At 39.9% G+C, this 20,118-nt stretch overlaps 1 protein-coding gene and 1 long non-coding RNA gene across 3 annotated transcripts; one reads left to right on the plus strand and one right to left on the minus strand.

Moving 5' to 3' along the window:
• Positions 1-6,363, plus strand: LOC131232507 (uncharacterized). 2 transcript variants are annotated; one of them, XR_009164870.1, is made up of 4 exons: positions 1-95; positions 219-290; positions 5,776-5,910; positions 6,230-6,363. It is a non-coding gene; the product is annotated as an uncharacterized LOC131232507 (long non-coding RNA). The 2 variants fall into 2 exon arrangements; XR_009164869.1 differs by having other exon boundaries at positions 7-290.
• On the minus strand, positions 1,944-11,850 carry LOC131232506 (ATP sulfurylase 1, chloroplastic-like). The gene is made up of 5 exons (XM_058228786.1): positions 11,142-11,850; positions 3,633-4,038; positions 2,720-2,980; positions 2,531-2,617; positions 1,944-2,394 (listed from the first exon to the last, which is right to left on the minus strand). Exons 1-5 carry the CDS (start codon positions 11,648-11,650, stop codon positions 2,257-2,259), a joined length of 1,401 nt encoding a protein of 466 aa, XP_058084769.1. The 5' UTR covers positions 11,651-11,850; the 3' UTR covers positions 1,944-2,256.
• Between the last annotated feature and the right edge of the window lie 8,268 nt (positions 11,851-20,118).

A 20,118-nucleotide genomic window follows, 5' to 3' on the forward strand; every position in this document is an offset into this window, starting at 1 on the left:
AATTATGCTCGAATTTCTCTGAAAGGGTCTTATGCTATTACAGAGTTGGATTCCTACATCCAAGCTCCTATATCTGAGAAGGATTCAGTATTCTGGTAAGGATCGAAAAATGCCCAGCTGGTAACTTGGAGCTAAATCAGTAGAAATAGAGCTGGAGTCGATTTTTCTATTATGTAAAAATCATGAAAAATCTGATTTTCTTCTGCTCCTTGTGAAAGACTTCAGGTTCTTTGGGGAGAATCTCAAGGTTCAATGGCAGAAGATCCCATCAATATAGCAGTCCTTCCTCAGTTGGGTTTCTTTATTTCAGACCAATACAAAAGAAAATGCCTAGCCACCATTCGTACATGTTAATTACCCAAGAATTATAGAATGAACAGAACCTGATTAATTTCCATAAAATACAGTTCCGTATCGATCAAGTTGCCTATTGTATTTTCCATTTGTATCCGCTTTGGAGATTTCTATGTTGGTACCTATTTGTATGGGGTCCAATCATCTAATTTCTTTCTTTTCTTTCCTTCTTTTTTTTTTCTCAGAAATTTACTATACCTAGAAAATCATAAAAATGCAGCAGCTTCTCTTTCAAGTACAACCTGAAAGTAATGTAATTGAAATTTGGAGCCCAAATCCTCAATATGAATGCTATGGTTGGCCATTTCATCTTTATAATATCGATAATTATAATTCATTTCGTCATTGCATCCAAATACACCTGTACACTTCTTTTTGCTTTTCTCTGAATTGGCAGCTTAAATCAACATTTGCACATGTTTTAAGTTCTACCTTTCTCAAGAGAGACTTTCATATCAAAATGCTACATTACTTTTAAGTAATCTATTTAATATAAGTATTTAATTTTTCAAAACGATTAAAATATTATACAAAAATATACGAATACTAAGCTTAATGGTTTTCCAAGTGCAAACAGCCTATCTCCCACAAATTTTAAGTGATCTTTGAGACAAAAGACTTTATATGAGTAGTTACAAAGAATTGATAATTGCAGACCTTGACAACTGACATATGATTGCACATACATGCAAGCAAACATGCGCGCAGACACACAAAAACACACACACGTGTGTGTGTGTGTGTGTGTGTGTGTGTGTGTGAGAGAGAGAGAGAGAGAGAGAGAGAGAGAGAGAGAGAGAGAGAGAGAGAGTTGGAGCACTACAAGTTATAGTGCTCCTAGTTGCATTGGGACAGTTAGATAGTCCAATACATTGATCCAGACCATTCGTTAGATCAACATACATTTCATGGGCTAAATGTCACACTAATCGGAAAAATATTAACCATTTCATCAATGACCTTTAATATGGATCGTCAAGATTGGTCACACAAAAAATAGGTCTAATCAACAATTTGATCCATCTTGTTAGCGCCCATCATGGATTGCTTATGATTCTAAAGAATCACTTTTGTTAGGCAATCATAACCATACCATCCATGGCTTGGAAAATTGATGGCTAGTGAAAATAAGACCAAATCAAGACGGATTGAATCATCTCATCAACACGACTTCTGCGTATTAGTCAATGAAATTTTTTTGGAGTAATAGACATTTCAGATCAATCCATTGGACTGTCCAAGTGAATGGATCCAACTAGGAGCACTATAACTTATAGTGCTCTGAGAGGTGTATATATGTATCATTTTCAAAATTTTATATCAAAATAGTTTTAACATATTATATTTATTCATAATATATTTTACACTTCTAATTATATTTTATATAAAATATTTGGCTATGACTGAACCATATCCAACATGGATCCTATAACTGATAACCATGCAATGTCATGTCTAAAATGGATAACATGTGGACTTCACATATCCAGGTACAGTAGGTAATATGATAATCATAGCATAATATCATGAATAATACGATAATCATAGCATAATATTATGAATGTGATATCATCACTCAAAATAGACAAGAAGTGGATTGAAGTACCACAGAAGTTTTGAATGTTTATTAGTTATGATTGTGTGTTGATCATGCATGTTGTTGCTCTCCTTCTTCAACTTTTCAACAATCCACAACCGACATTCTTTGCAGAAGCACAATAAGAGAACTACAAACCAAACCGAGTTCATGGCATGATGGGCAGCAAACTATTTACAGGCCCATGGATACCCGACCAGATAACTATCTCTCGACCAATGTCAAATGCTTTATTTGGGCAGAGAGATACAAAGCATTAGTTTTCCCACAAACACATAGCCAGGAATTTGATAATGGATGTAGTTCTACACTGGGATGGCTTCACGGAATTTTTCCTTCTCAGAGGGCACCAAACGGTCATAATATTCAACCAAGACCTTCCATCCTCCTGGGCACATGAAGCCGTCAGGCGGGTTTTCCCTGTTTTTCGCAAGACTTCGCATCTGTAGAATGAGAAGCCAATATAATTTAAGAACATTTCAATCCTCATACACTTCTTTGCTTCTGTTCTTTGTATATAAATGGAATATTTCCTGAAGTACAAAAGCTGGAAACACATGAATTTGGTGGTGGAGTTACCTTAGTGCCCGATATGAACAGAAAATCTTGAGGCCTAGATGGATCATAGAATGCCATTTTCATCTGCTTCTTGTCATAGGCAGCCACCTGAATTCAAAAACCCGGAACATGTATACTAGGATTTGGAAAGTACATACAAACTCAGATAGCAAGATTAGCAAGGAGTCGCCATCAGACAAGCTTCCATACCTTGAAGGGTAGGATGTTGAGCCTCTCAAGTCCAGGGGCCATACTCAGCACCTTCTTCCCATGATCGGCATCATAGAGGTCCCTTTTCTCAACAGGGTGGCTCATACCAGCTGGGTCTCTGCCCACGATGTAGAAGTTGGCTCCTGCATTTATGCGAGACTTAGCATGCCACTGCACTTCTGTTGGGCCTGCGTAATGCATAGGCGATGGGAAGATAGCAACAACTGTTGTCTCTGGATTCAGAACGCCCTCTTCAAGCACCTGCAGAAATAGTGTCCGTTGCTTATTGGAGCAAATCATTGGTGAAGTTCAGGCATCAGTTATTGTAGCATAACAGAAGTTCAGTAATTAAACTGTAGTATGAGGTTTGTTTGGTGATAAATTCCAAGTGTTGTCAATAGCAGCTTCCAGCTATCCAGATAACAAGAAATACCCATGCTGGGGCAGCTTCTTAAGATAGTATCACATGAGTGTTCTTTTCTATATAAGGCCTTCATTGTCCTTCTTGAGTTGAACCATCAGAGCCATCTATTAGAATAACCACCTTCTTGGATAGGCCATTTCCCAAAAGTCATACTGGAATGACGACATCTTGAGAGCCTTCAATGTCCATTTATTAGATGGTCAATGAAATTTTAGCCTACTTCTTCAAAACTTTTTAGGCTGAAATTGTATTGGCTGTCCATTGATGGATACTTTTTGCATGGTTCAGACCATCTGATCAATCCGACTTCTTGCCAATGGGAAGTGGCCATTCTAATGGATAGTTTGGAACAATGAGTACATTAGCCAATCAGAGCTAGTGAATGCTACTTCAACAATGTAGCGCTGGTTAACAAAACCCTTCTATTTATTATTTTTTGAGAGGAAAATGCATCTCAATATTGTGGGATGATGTCCAAAGAGACTATACCTTCTCGTGTTGCTTCATTCTCCAACTAAGTGGTACGTCATCTGCTTTTGTGTAGCCCCCTAGGGGATGAAGCAACAGGACTGGGTTCTTATATCCCATCTCTAGAAGACACCTACGAGTGTCCGTCATGAGCAGCGCATGCCCATTGTGCACGGGATTCCTTAGTTGGAATGCAAATACTGCATCTGCATTCCTCCTTGTGAATTCTTCACGGAGTTCTGCTGGGGACAGCCGGTACTGATCAAGTCCATCATTGTACTTGATTGGTTCTATCACTGCCAAATCCCCTCCAATGAGCCAGTTTCCAGCATTTTTTATGGCTTCATCAACGTATGGGAGTCCAGGGGCTGTTGTTCCCCAAGTCCTAGCTATTCGTTCTTCCTTATTGTGCTTGTATATTTCAATGCTGAAACAATCAAGCATATAAAAAGATTTGTAAGATTTCAGTTAAAGTTTGGTACTGATAACCTCAATATACTCATCTCAACATTGGTGACATGAAAATATTTACCACTACAACCTTACATAAGTAGTGAGGCATGAAAATGTGTACTTTCATGATGACATATCATCCCTCGATAGGTTATCTATCCAAGTGAGTAGTATAGTTGTAAGAAGGATATGAAGAAAGATTAACTGTATCAGTTAAATTAACCACCAAAATCTAAGATTACCTGATGAACACAACATTTTTTTAGTACATGCATGCACAAATGTACACATGTTTGAATGTGCAGGTAGCTGCATGACCTTGAACAACTAGGAACCTCTATAAAAATGTTCTTCGTAATTGACTAGTAGCTTCCCAATCAGCACAAATAAGTATTATCTCAAAATCATCTTTCCACATATTGATCAGAAATAATTTGAATAATCCTATCCATAGTTCTAAAACTTGCTGACCCAACTCGAAACTTGGCTGAGTCAACCCGAGCTGGCAAGATTTTGAGCCAACTCACTAAGAAACTCAGAACTGGAACTGACTTGCGTCAACTCAAGAATGACTCGACCAGTTGATCAACCTGACATGAATCAAATTGACACAAGCTGAGTCACACATGTTGTGAACGCCTGTTTTAGAGATAAAGATTGGGGAGCGGATTCAAACAACAGCCCTCTGGCAGTGGATTTGACACTCTTAACTGAAGAATAAATTTCCATGTTGTTGCTCTAGTTTCTGTTTTTTATTGCTTCCATAAATATATCTATTTGAAATAGTTATTACCCTTCTTAAATAGTTTTAATTTATAATTATTTAAATATCAAGTTGATTTGAGCCAAGTCTTTGAGTCAACCCGACCTGGCTGAAGAAGCTTCTCATTGAGACTAACATACCATTGAAGCAAAAGGAAAAAAAGAAAAGAAAAGAAAACTCTGTTTCTATCTTTTTTCCTTTTATTTGGTATCCTTTATAATAGGGCTGCAACTTGGGTTTGGGTCAACCTGAATCCGATTGACCCAACCTGAGCTTGGGTTGGGTTGGGTTGGGTCAGGTTGTCGAGGTCCTCAGGTTGGGTTAGGTCGAGTTGACTCAAAGGATATCCACCTTAGGCTTTTATAGGCCTAGGATATCTCCTCCTTACACATGGTATATACGTTATTGGTCAGAACTGTTGATCTGGTGGGCCACTTTGGATGGATTACAGCACAAATACTGCAGTAACCAGACAATACTAACCATCTGATTGTTTGGTTCTTCAAAACATAACTAAAATTTTTGCCACTGACGCGTTATGAGTTGAGCCTGTTGAATGTGGACTGTTGCTCGTTTGTAACAACCCATTGGCATGAGACTGATCAGATGGCTACTAGAATGACTGCCTTGATTTTTAGTTGCCCATGATGGTCTACCAAATCAATGGTGTTGGTCAACATACAAAAATAGCATGCATAAGGTGGGATATGCTTCGAGTTTGAACTTCATGGAACATCCATGAAGCATGCTTCATCCTATCATTACTTGTATCATTATATGATTTCTAAACTATTAAAAATAATTACCCATGAACATTGCAAAATCAAACTATATCTGAATGAAAGAAAATATCTTATTTTGCAGCCTATAAAATATCTCTTTTCTCACGTTCTTTATAACATTATTTTCTTCTAGTTGGGAGAGCTGATATTTTGTGCTCTTATTTAGGCATGCAGAGTGCAATGAGTTTCTGTTGAATGGAAGGAAGAATGAGAGAGGTTCACAAATATCTGCACGGTGCTTGGGAAGCAGAACCTGTTGATACCCATTCATCTATTCTTCAGTCGTGGCTGAAGTTTTGGGGTAAATCCTAAAGCATTGCCAATGTGAACTGTTGCCATTGATGTTTCTGGAGCCACGCCACGGTAACTGAGGAAGGTTGATTTATAGTGCACAGCCAATTGTAAAACTTTTTGCCAATCTACCATTTAAAAGCTGATCCCAAATTGCTGGGAGAAATGCTAAGATGACAATGGTGACGATGATTAAAATTTTTAGAGATATATATATATATATATATATATATATATATATATATATATATATATATATATATATATATGAAATATATTATTGCTTCATGATCGTGTGGACATTTGAACATTTTGGGTTGTGATATCAGATACCACATGCTCATACCAACCAAGACGACATGAACAGAGATGGAAGATGGGAAGAGAAATACATGGAATTCTCAAACAAATCATCTTTAACTACCTCTATATGTGGAATCTGTTATGATAGAGCTGGCCATTTAACTATCTTATTGAATCTCTTGTTAATTCATGTCTTACCTTACAAACCAAATCCAACAATCTGCTGCATTTACATTCCTGGAATGATATGTTTCTCATTGATGCTCCGATCTACAGAACAACCTCAGAGTTGCAATACCCCTTTCTTGAAAGGGGTAATGAAATCATCTAGAAAACCATTTTCAGATTTGAGTAGAAATCAAAGAGAATTCACCGACCGGTCATGCGGTGTTTATTGATCCAGCAAGGAGTTGCCTTGTTAATACCTGAAGATTAGGAAATGATTTTGCAAGTAGATATGTAGTTCCCTCTTCTAGCAAGAGGCAAACCGCATGGCTGCTTGCTTTCTTCTTATTGCTCTTTTTATTTCCGTTTACAAAGAAAATTTTGTTAACATTTAAATTTAAAAGAGTGTCCTCCATCTGTCCTTCCCAAAAATAATCGATCATAGGTGGAAATGAGAAAAACAAATACAGAAGAAAATATCAAAGCCTATGAAGCTCTTCTCATGAATTGTGACATAAACAATGTTAGAAATCCAACTTGACCAATTCTGGATTAAAAAAATGATGTAAAAAAGATTGTATCTTCTCGAGAAACACATCGGCTATCACTCAAAGATCAATAGCACCAAAAAAAGAAAGAAGACACAGGTGAACAATTCAAATGATAAAAAACAGAACTGTATAAACACTCTAAATCTTATCAACCAGACAGTTCCACCAATAAAAGGTAAAGAGGTCATTCACATGCTAGAGTTTTCATTCCTTGGGTCATCCATGGATGTGACCCTTATGTCAGCATGGTCGGATGATCTGAAACGTCCATTGGTGCAAGTGAGCAAAAAAATGGATGGAAAATAGCCCAAAATTCAAATTGGTTGGGCAAATCCTAGTTAATCAATCGATATACTTATTCCCTATGAATGTGGACTTCCAACTATTCTTGTTTTCGACTGCCTCTTTTAAAGCTGCCAAACAGAATGGATCATTCGTTTGCATGATTCTAACTATTGCCCATCCACAGTGGGTCCCATGATTTGGACAATACAATTATGCAGCCATGTGGACCTGTCCTTGGATGGCCCAAGTATAGCAAAATCATATCTATTAACCAAATCCATGTAAAAGAAAAGAAAAAGAAAATTTTCCTTGCTCAAAATTGCGAATGTATTATCATTGGAATCCATGAGAGAGACTTCTCTCAATCTTCCGATCCCCTGTTCTGCCCATCGTCAATCACTGGCACAATCAGCACTGTTATGTCCAACCATCGTCAAACCATAGTGAGCTAAAATGAAGAGTTTTAAAGGAACTCGGCTTCCCACATGAACCCACAAAGGGGGCTGGTCCACCCCTCACCGACGACATGGACCCACTGGAGATCAATCCGGGGGACCAACATGGCTTACCTTCCCTTCTCATCACTCTACTGCTCCCAAACAACGAGCTTGACACCAAATAGTTTGATCAAACCACAAGAAATCTGAGTCAGGTTCCTCTTCTTGCCAGAAAGCAGGGGAATTGAATATTCGGGATTAAATTGGAAATGGATTTTCTGGGATTTGGGAGATGGGTGAGATGGGTTTGGAGTATTCAGAAAAATGGTAGCCATGAAGCCATTAATCGTGGGAAGCTAAGTTGTTTTTCCCTCTACATAACTAGTTTTCGGAGAGCTGTTTTGGGAGTTTAAAATTCAGTTATTGTCAGGGGCGAGGACATTATATTAGCATAGGAGGGAATGATTTGAGTGGCTAGTTATACTGTTATATTAGCACATAGAGGGCCCACCTTGTTACGCACATGCCATCCAATTCATTGATATGAAACATCTTCCACAAATGATGGGACATTTCAAAAATCGAGCCATTTTGAAACATGGTTGGGGCCTAGAAAAATCAATTGTGTGCATCCCCTCCCAACTTTTCCTGCTCGTGTGGCCCACCTTGGTCATGGATTGGCTTTATTTTTTGCCTTTCCTGTAAATTCGGTCTTACACAAGAACTTACTTGAGTTTGGGTCACAAACTCTACACTCAATCCTACACAAAGAAAGAGTGTGTGGACTCTACAAATGACAATTTACTTGTTGGATTGAGCCTTATTTTAGTGCCTTGCATGAGATGTTTGATCGATGCTCTCTCGTGCTTCAATCAACTTCTCAATTACTCCCACGATCGTTGATGCAGATGCTTCGACTCCTATGATCAATCGCCTTGCATATGATGCCCTGATGAGGTGATCAAGGTGGTGGGAGTTGGGTTAAATCTCCCACAACTAAATATTGTAGTTGGTTCCTAGTAGGGATTTACCTAGATGGGTGTTCTAAAAAATTTAGATAGGGATTTGTCTATAGACTTAGTGTCTAATCTCTAGAACAATGTGGAGATCAAATTCATCTTCCTAATGGATGTTGGAATCCTCATTAGAGTGGTAAAGCTTAAGAAAATGATTTGAATCTCACAGGTTTAGAGGCTTAGGATGAGGGATATGAGTGGGGAATCACCTAAGCTCTAATGGCACCAAAAACTCATTCAAATGCCCAAGGTCCGAGTGCCCTTTATAAATGAATCAAGTTCCAACGGTAAAAAAACAGGCAGAAATCGGAACCTTCAATTGATTGAGCAATGCTTTCAATCAATCAAACTCCCCTTTGATAGGATTGATAAACTCCATCTTTTCAGACAGTTTGTTGTTGGATATTTTTGGTCATCTTCAATTGATCGAGCGCTGAGCTTCGATTGATTGAAGCTTCACTCAAGACCCATCAACAGCTTATCAATGGAATTGAGAATCACTCGAAATTTGTTGTTTGGGCCATATGTTTTACAACAGCTTTGCATCTCTTAAAAGCCTAACTTATTATGTTTATTAAAGGTCTAAGGCTTGATTTAGATGAGTTAAATGTTTACATATGTGATGATTCATCTAGATGTCGGTTGTTTTGGTTCTTAAGGTGGTCTAGGGCTAGGTTTACCAAGGCACCTCATGCTTTACCTGTTATCTTCGGCCTTAATACTTTAAGTCTTTGAGACTTCGGTCTTCTATGTCTTCATATGGAGGGTCAACCAACTCAAGACACCCTAACACATGTGATTGACAAATAGGTGCACAAATAAGTGCACTAACGCTAAAGACATTCCCCGACATGCATACATAGACATACTTGACACACACACAATACCATGCGTGCAAGATCTATAATATAACATTTTCATCATTTTATATATGAATTAGAATATAAATTCATATAATGCCATATTTAACACACATAGTGCATTTGCCGGAGCAATCACATGATCCTATCCTTAGTGTTCCGCATATCAGAGGAAGAAGCATGCTGCATATCCATTCTCATCCTGACCCACATAACCTTCGTATAGTGTCTAGCCTTCTTTCTTGGTTGAACGAGAACCCTTGTTGCAGTTTTACTCCTAACCACCTATTGAAGGGATAGAATTCTTTCAATATGGCAGATTTTCATTGAATGGTCCATCCATGGTGAGGCCCATAAATATCAACTGTTTGAATATCTGAACCATGGGCCCTACTTGCTTGATAAACCTAAAATGGTGAGGTCCGTCCAAGGCTTAAAACGACATTTTGGCATCAAGCACCCTTTTGAGGGTGTGTACAAATGTGGCATCTGTTACGATATAGCTGGCCATGTAACTATATTATTGCATCTCTTCAGTTTTACCTAACAATACAAATCCAACTATCTGCTGCGTTTACATTCCTCAAATGCTACAGCACAACCTCAAAGTTGCCTGGTTAATATCAATCTACCTACTAACAAGGAGTTTGCTGGTGAATATCTGAAATTAGGAAAAGTTTTGCTTAGTATATATGCAGTTCCCTCTTCTAGTAAGAATGACACCTCATAGCTGCACGTTTTCTTCTTATTGCTTTTTCTCTTTTCCCCCCATAAAGATGTTTTTTTAACATTCAAAATTCAATAGTGTTCTCCATCCTTCTTTCCAAAAGAATCGATTGATCAAAGGCAGAAAAGAAAAAAACCAAATACATTAGATAATGTCAAAGCCAACAAAGATCCACTCACAATTTCTAACACAAAAACGTTAGAACTTCAACATGCACAATTCTGGATAAAGAAAATCACGTAAACAAAAATCTGATCATCTTGACAAACACAAAAGCCATCACTCAAAGGTCAATAGCACCAAAACATGAAGAAAAAAAAAAAAAAAAAAAAAAAAACAAGGTAAGAAAGAAATTAAAAAAAACAAGACACTGATGAACAATTCAAATAATAAAAACAGAATTATATTAACACTCAAATCTCATGCAACCCAGAACATTTCCACCCATTAAACGTAAAGAGGTAATTTTGCATGTTAGAGGTTTTCATTGCTTGCGCCGTCCATGGACAGGGCCCACGTGCCCAGCATGGTTGGATGATCCCAAAAGCCTATCGTTGTTTACGAGCCCTAAAATGGATGGGTAATAGTCCAAAAAATCAAATTGATTGGACATATCTTAGTCAACCAATCAACATAACTATCCCCTTTTTAGTGTATGTAGACTTTCTACTATTCTAGTTTTTCCTGCTTTATTGAATACCAACAAACAGAAAGTCAGGATCATTCATTTGCATAATTCTAACTATGGTCCATCCGAGGTGGGACCAACATGTTGATGGTTTGAGATAATCCAATCATGCAACCATGTGGACTGATCCTTGGATGGTCCAACCATTCCCAACCCACATCTGTAAATTAAATTCATGCGAAAGAAAAGAAAACTGAAAATTCCCTTACTTGCTCAAAATTGCAACTGGATTATCATGGGAATCCATGAGACCGACTTTTCTCGACTCCCCAATCCGCTGCTTCTGTCCATCATCAATTGCCAGAACAATCGGCACTGACATGTTCACAACCGACCCGTCATCGAGCCGGAGGGAATTAAAATGAAGAGTTTGGAGGAACTCGGATTCACGCATGAATCCGCGAAGAGGGCTGGCCCACCCCTCACTGAGGACGTGGAGCCACTGGATATCAATCCGTGACAGCTTAATCCGTGGAACCGACATGGCTTCCCTTCTCTTCTCATCCCTCTGTGGCTCCGGGACGACAAGCTCAATGAGCTTGCCGCCATCCGGTTCAATCAAACAGCAAGAAATCCGAATCGAGTTCCTCTTTTTCTTCTTGTCAGAAAGCAGAGGAATTGAGAATTTGGGATTGAATTGGAGATGGGTTTTGTGAGATTTGGGAAAAGGGTGAGATGGGTTTGGAGTTTTCAGCAAAAGGGAAGCCATGGAAGCCATTAAGGGCTGTGAACAGAGCTGTTTTTCCCCTTCTCTGTAAGTGGTTGTTAAAGGGGTGTTTTGGGAATTTAAAATTCAGTTATTGTCAGAGGAGAAGACATATTAGGACAAGAGTCTACGACTGGAGTGGGTAGCTCATAGTGTTGGAAAACTGGACTTGAGTGGTAATACATACAAGGGCTGAGGGTAAAATGGGAATATGAGTGGGGAGATGAACTTGGACTAGAAGCTTTTGTCCTTTCCGGAGTGCCTATCATTTTCATGGAAGATGGTATTGGATTTTTTGGGAGTTCTTTTCTATGGAAAGGTGGTGGTTGCGGTGGGGTTGGTCCTTGTCACTTGAGGCTGTGTGTTTTGTACTTTGGAGGAATTTCAGGGTCCTGATGCACCTATTTCGTACTAGCAGGGACTAAGTTTTGGTGATCCAGACCGTTGATGTGAGTGGGGTCACCAGGATTTTAATACCCAAAAAACAGTTCTAGATTGGATGATCACATTTATCTTAATTTTGGACCGTTTTTTATTTTCTTCCTATATTTATATTTTTAGGCCAATAATCCAAGGGTCAGAATCATCATCTGATCGAGGATATTATCGGAATAGCACCTGTTCGTATCTTTAGTTCAGTTTAACAGTTCGGATCTCCAAACCATAGGTCCTTTATGTATAAACTGGGGCATTAGGACCGAGGTACTATTCAAGTTCTGATGATGCATCAGCACATTACACCTCTTCATTTCCTTGAATATTCTCTCCCAGGAATATAAGATGCGACAAACATATATGCTAGAAAGCTTTTCGGTATGAAAATTGGTCAGATCATGTCTAGTTGGGTTTAGATACACGTTTGAATGAGGGCGCTCAACTGCTCCCGTTAGGGCCTGGTCCTATATCACTCGTACCCATGGAAACCAGATTCACGACAAGTCTAAATCATTTTGGGACCAGGTCTTTGAGTCTTCTTTTTAAGAGAGATTTAGATCCTAAGCTACTTTAAATAAGTTATATATGTCGTAAGTAGGTTATCCTAGTTTCTTGTACTTACTCAATACACAAGTATATTTGGCAAAGAATATGCTTGTCAACTAAAAAATAGAAAAACAGGTTTAGTTTCTAACATCATAATTAATCATTCCTCAAATCTCTTTTAATTGGTCCCTTACATCCACCATCCATCATGTGTGGCCAATCTTTGGTGTAGACCATTCCTTGTGTGGGCCCCTCCTTTTATGTGGGTTGCCCATCATGGGGCCAACCTTGGATGCAGGCCATTCATCCCGCGGAGCACACCTTTAATGTGCATTGTTCATCATGTAGGGCCTACCTAAGATGTTGGTCATCAACCTTTGATGTGGACTGTCCATCATGTGAGCTCCACCTTTATATGTGAGTCGTTCATCATGTGGGCCTTGGATATGAGCCACTCATCACTACATAGGGCCAACCTTTGATGTGGACTATCGGCCCACCTTGAAGTGGATCACCCATCTTGTGGCACTCGCCATTATTAATGGCCCATCATGTGGATCCCACCTTTGATGTGGACCGTCTATCATGTGGGCCCCACCTTTGATGTGGGTTGTCGATCATGCACTACTCGCCTTGAATGTGGGCCATGTAACATTAGGGGCCAACCCTTGATGTGGACTGTCCATCATGTGGGGCTATCTTAATATGGGTCATCCATCATGTGGGACCAGCTTCAATGTCCACTACCCATCATGCGGATCTCACCTTTGATTTGGACTGTCCGTCATGTAGGCCTTACCTTTGAAGTGTGTCGTACATCACACGGGACAACTTTGGATGTAAGTTATTTATCATTATAGGCATACTTTGATGTGGATCATCCTTATATGAACCCACATTAATAGGGGTCATCCATCATGTGGGCCCCACCTTTGATACGAACAATCCAACATATGAGCCCCACCTTGGATGTGGACAATCCATTACGTGGTCTCCTTTGATATAAACTGTGAGAGAGAGACTCCTTTGACATAGACCATGACAAGGGAGCAAATAGGTAATAAGTTATATACAAGAAAAGGTTCAGCTCATGGAAACTTCCCATGAGGTCGAGCTGTGTGGGCCCCACCATGATGTATGTCGAACATCTACCCCATCAGTCAGATGCAGCATTCCATAGAGCGCTTAGGACTTAAAAATCAAGTCAATCCGTGACTTGTGAGGGCCACACCACATACAAAAGTTGAGAGGGGTTACCCTCCATTAAAATATTCATCATCATTTTTTGGGCCCACCGAGATGTGGTTCACAAATCCATCCCATCCATTATGTGTGTCCCACTTGGATGAGGGATCAGACCAAAATTCAGATGCATCAAAATTTTAGGTGGGCCCCACCAAGTGGTTTTATATGTTTTAGGCATGTATTCACATGATTTTAGATGGTACGGCCCACCGGAGTTCCGTATACGGCTGATTTTTAGGATATCCCATAATTTAAAGGGAACCCATCAAATGCACAGTGTTGATGTTCGACATACATTATGGTAGAACCTTTTCCATATATATACATGGAAAGGGTTCGATGTTGTCGAGCTCATGAGAACTTCCCATGATGTTGAGCTGGTGTGGGCCCCACCATGATGCGTGTCAAACATCAATATTGTGCATTTGATATGTCCCCTTTAAATTAAGGGATATCCCAAAAACCAGTTGCATACGGAACTCAGGTGGGCCATACCATCTAAAATCACATGAAGACATACCTAAAACACATAAAAACACTTGGTGGGGCCCACCTGAAATTTGGATAGTCTGAAACTTGGTCTGACCCCTCATCCAAGTGGGACACACATAATGGATGGGCTGGATTTGTGAACCACATCTCAGCGGGCCCAACAAATGATTATGAATGTTTTAATGGAGGGTAACCCCTCTCAACTTTTGTACGTGGTGTGGCCCACACAAGTCCCGGATTGACTTGATTTTTAAGCCCTAGGCCCACCATGGAATGATGCATCTGACTGATGGGGTAGATGTTCGACACGCATCACGATGGGGTCCACACAACTCGACCTCATGGGAAGTTCCCATGAGCTCGACCACAGAATATTTTCCGGTGTGTGTGAGTGTGTGTGTGTGTGAGGAACTCTCAGCTACGCACCAATTCGCACGTCATTACGTGCGAACCTTCATATCAACCGACAAATCCGGCAAACGGTTTAGATGAAGGCACTCTTAGCGGGAGCTTGAAAGAGCGAGTTTCCTTCTCTCGCACGCCTCTTCACCCTCTCCAAAATATGCAGCAAAAGCCTTTTCATATGAAATTATTCTGTTGGGATGCTAGGTGGGTCCCACCAAGATGTTAGTGATAAATCCACGCCGTCCATACATTTTTAAAAATAATTTTATGGTATGAACCCAAAACTGAGGTAGATCAAAATCTCAAGTGGGCCACACAGTGTTGATTGAACTCTAACCATTAAAAACTTCCTGGGGCTACCAAATTTTTGATCAAGCTGATATTTGTGTTTTTTTTTTTCATCATCAAGGTCTTTATGACCTAATTTATAGGTTGGATGTCAAATAAATATCACGATGGGCCCTAAAAAATATTTAACGGTGAGAATCATTATCACTGTTGCTTCCTTTAGTGTGGTCCACTTGAGATTTGGATCTGCCTCAATTTTAGGATAATGCCTTGAAATGATGAGGAAAAATGGATGGGCGGGGTCCATTTCTCAAAAACATTATGGTGGGCCCCACTTAGGTTTCAGCTCGCAAAAGGCGTTCACTGGAAATCCGCGCTGCCAATTTTCTGCGAAAGTCTTTCACATTGCGTTGGAAACCTAAGTGAGACCCACTGTGATGTTTTTGAGAAATCCAATTCGTCCATCCGTTTTATGAGATCATTTTAGGACATGCATACAAAAACGAGCTGAATTCAATACTCAAGTGGGCCGAAAACGAGAAGATAGAACTTATACAGTTGAAATATTCATGGGTCACAGATGTTTTGAATCAGGATAATATTTGTGTTCCCAGCTAATATTAGTAGGAATGACGTTATGAATGGTATAGATGGCATGTAAATATCACTGTAGACCCTAAGGAAGTTTCAATGATAGGAATTTCCCTACCCCCCTTTTCCTTCGGTACAACTCAATTGAGTACAGTATGCCGCTCACTTGTGGTCTCAAGTCCTAAAATGAGCTCAAAAAATGGATGAACGGGATAGATTTCTCAAAAACATCATGGTGAGCCCCACCTAGATTTATAGTGGACTTAGCAAAGTGCGTGCATCATGAGAAGATGCGGATTGGATTCAGAGGGTTGAGTAGTTGAGGAGGATTGGATACTAACAGAGGTTAAGTAGATGACGCGGATTGGATACTGACAGAGGTTGAGTAGTCAGAGTAAGTGATGTCACTAAGTTCCGTGGGCCCCACCATGATGTATTTGTTGTATCCCCACCGTACATACATTTGGAGAGATCATTTTAGGATATGGTCCAAAGAACGAGGTAGATCCAAGGCTGGGGTGGACCCCACCATAGAAAATAGTGTTGATAGTGATGCCCACTGTTGAAACCTTCAAAAGGTCCACCATGGTTTTTATTTGAGATCCAATCTGTTCATGTGTTAACTCATTCATGAAAGAAGGGAAAACACAAATATTAGCTTGACGAAAACTTTTGTGGCCCAAAGAACTTTTTAATGGTGGGCGTCACTCTCCCCACTATTTTTTATGATGGGGTCCTTTGGATCTTTAGATCTGACTCATTCTTTGGATCATGCCCTAATATGATCTCTCCAAATGGATGGGCGGTGTAGATACAAAACATACATCATGGTGTGGCCCACAAAACTTGGCGACATCACTTCATTAGGGAGTCTGGTTACTCAACCTGTCAGTAGCTAATTGGCACCAGACACGGATTTCTTACTAAAGAAGTTCCTGCGCTGGGAACTCAAGTGGGGGCCACTGTAATGTTTGTGAAAAATCCTCCCTGTCCATCTGTTTTGTGAGTTCACTTTAGGACATTTTACCAAAAATGAACAGTATCCAAAGCTCAAGTGAGTTGTACTAAAGGAAAATGTGGTTAGGGAAATTCCTACCGTTGAAACCTCCTTAGGTCTATAGTGATATTTACATGCCATCTATACCATTCATACGTCGTTCCTACTAAGATTAGCTGAGAACACAAATATTATCCTTATTTAAAACTTCTGTGACCTACGAACATTTCAACTGTGTAAGTTCAATCTTCACGTTTTCGGCCCATTTGAGTATTGGATTCAACTCGTTTTTGTATGCATGTCCTAAAATGATCTCATAAAACAGATGGACGGATTGGATTTCTTAAAAACATCACGGTGGGTCCCACTTAGGTTTCCAGTGCAATGTGAAAGGATTTCGCATAAAATTCGTGCGTCGATTTTTCAAGGGCGGATTTCCTGCAAAAGCCTTTTCGCTGGAAACCTAAGTGGGGCCCACCATAATGTTTTTGAGAAATCTACCCTGTCCATCCATTTTTCCTTATCATTTCAAGACATTATCCCAAAACCGAGGCAAATCCAAATCTCAAGTGGACCACACCACAGGAAGCAGCAGTGATAATGATTCTCATGGTTAAATAATTTTTGGGGCCCATTGTGATATTTATTTGACATCCAACCTATAGATTAGGTCATAAAGACCTGGATGATGGAAAAAAAAAAACACAAATATCAACTTGATCCAAAATTTTGGTAACCCTAGGAAGTTTTTAATGGTGAGAGTTCAATCAACGTTGTGTGGCCCCACTTAAGATTTTGATCTACCTAAGTTTTGGGTTCATACCATAAAATTGTTTTTAAAAATGTATGGATGGGGTGGATTTATTACTTACATCTTGGTGGGACCCACCTAGCATCCCAACGGAGGAATTTCATGTAAAAAAGCTTCCGCCGCGAAGAGGGTGAAGAGGCGTGCGAGAGAAGGAAGCTCGCTCTTTTAAGCTTGCGCTAAGACCGCCTTCATCCAGACCGTTTGCCTAATCCGACGGTTGATAGGAAGGTTCGCACGTAATGACGTGTGAACGGGTGCGTAGCTGAGCGATCCTCTATATATATAGACCCGGTCTCCTCGATACCATACCGTGAGGAGGTTATATGTGCGCATTCACATAAGCCTTAAGAGACTTCGTGTACATTGAGGCCAACTTACTAGCTTGTAGGCCAGTGGTGGACCCCGCCACAATACATTAGTGAAATCCACTATGACCACAAGGTCTGTGATGAAAATTTAGCAACGTATTTCAAAACCTAGTTAGATTCATAATTTAGGTGGGCCACACTAAAGGAAAAAATGGGAGAAGGGAATACTTACCATTGAATTTTTAGAGGGCCCACCGTTACCTTTATGTGAAATTCACTCTAACCATTATTTGTCTCATGAATATTCACTTATGGTTATAAAAAATTAGGCACATATATGATTTATGTGGGCTATAACAAGTAAATTAATTTGGATGGTAAGCATCCTCCCACACTATTTCCATTAATGTGCCCTACCTAAATTACGGATCGAGCTAATGTTTGATCCTTACAAATAATTTTTTATCACCCACCTCATGGCTGGAGTGGATTTAACGTACACGTCGTGGTGGGCATCCCCAACCCATCCTATTGGCATAGGATGGTGGGACTAGCAGGACGTGGATTCCATTACACATGTTGACGCGCCAATACTGGAAGCGGATGCGTAGTGAGTAACTCACTGCGCTTAGTGTACTGAGTAAACTCTGTGTGGTTTGCCATGATTTATGTATTTTATCCGTTCCGTCCATCCATTTTACCCGATAATTTTAGAGCTTGAGCCCAAAAATGAATCATATAAAATGTTCAATTATACCACACCACAGGAAACAGCTGAATTGAATGACTACCATTAAAAATTTATGTAGCTCACTCTTACAGATTTTCATATTGTTCTACACCATTAAAACTCTGTATGGGGCTACCTTATTCATGCACTAGATTTGACTAGAGCCCTCCATTATTTATTAATGGCATCCACTGTTGATCAAAATTCTAAGCTAACATAAGAAATACACCACAAGATCTCAATCACAAGATGCACATCAAGTACAATAAAAATACTTTGTTTTTTCCCTTCATCTGGGCCTGTACGACATAATCAACAGATTGGGTGTCAAATAAACAGTACAGTGGGCCTTAGGAGGATTTTGATGGTGGATATCTAATCACTATTTTTTCCTATGGTGTGGTCCACCTGAAATTTATATCCCTCTCATTTTTTAGATCAAGTCTTAAAATGATTTGTGAAAATGGATGAACAGAATGAATGAAACACATACATCATGGTGGGGCACACAGAGCACCGACCACCAGCCACCGGGCTGGTTGGCAGGGGGAGTAGCCAACCCATTTCAAGAATGTGACAGCTCATCCCCAACCCCAAGGACATGGATTGCGTACTACCCCCGCCCGTCCCTAGCTCCGAACGGGCAGTTCTATGGGCAGGCCCACCATGATTTATCTGTACATCCAAACCGTCAATACCTTTTCTCAGATTATTTTAAGGCATGAACACAAAAATGAGGCATATCCAACCCTCAAGTGGACCACATGAAATAATAAGCTTGGTTGCGTTAAAACGCACAAAGCATTAAATGTCAGTTGCATTAAATGCAAGAGTCATCTGTGGTGTGGTCCACTTGAGCATTGGATCTGCCTCATTTTTGTTTTTATGCCTTAAAATAATCTAAGAAAAGGGATAGATGGTTTGGATGTATAAATAAATCACGGTGGGCCCGCCCACAGAACTGCTCGTTCGGAGCTAGGGATGGGCGGGGTAGTACGCAATCCACGTCTCAACCTCAAAGGGAGGAATGGACGCGGACTGGGTACTAACCCGCCCTTTAGTAGGAAGGAATAGACAGGGGCTTTGAGGGGCAACATGACGTATGGGTATTATCTGTACCGTCCATCCATTTTTCTATATCATTTAATGGTACAAGCCCAAAAATGAGAAATACACGAGACTCAGGTGGACCACACCACAGGTAGCAGCAGTAATAATGACAGCACCATTAAAACCTTCCTAGGGCCCACTGTGATGATTAATTGTCATCTAACCTGTTCATAAGGTCCCATAAACCTAGGTGAAGGAAAATAAATAACTAAATAAAATATTAATATTGACTTGATCAAAAAATTATATGGCCTTTAGGAAGTTCTTAACAGTAGGTGTTTAATCCCCTTTGTGTGATCTACCTGAGCCTTGAATCTACCTCAATTTTGGGCTTGTACTCTAAAATGATATAGAAAAATAGATAAACGATGTGGATAAAACCCATATATTACAGTGGCCACTCGGAACCCCTGTCCATTCTTACCTAGAGACAAGTGGGGGAGGGACCCGACCCATCTGCTAATGGGAGTAGCCGGTTACCAGATGCACTTAGGGCTTGTTTTATTTTCCCGAATAACAGTA

Source organism: Magnolia sinica, chromosome 18, assembly GCF_029962835.1.
Source record: "Magnolia sinica isolate HGM2019 chromosome 18, MsV1, whole genome shotgun sequence".
NCBI lineage: Eukaryota > Viridiplantae > Streptophyta > Magnoliopsida > Magnoliales > Magnoliaceae > Magnolia > Magnolia sinica.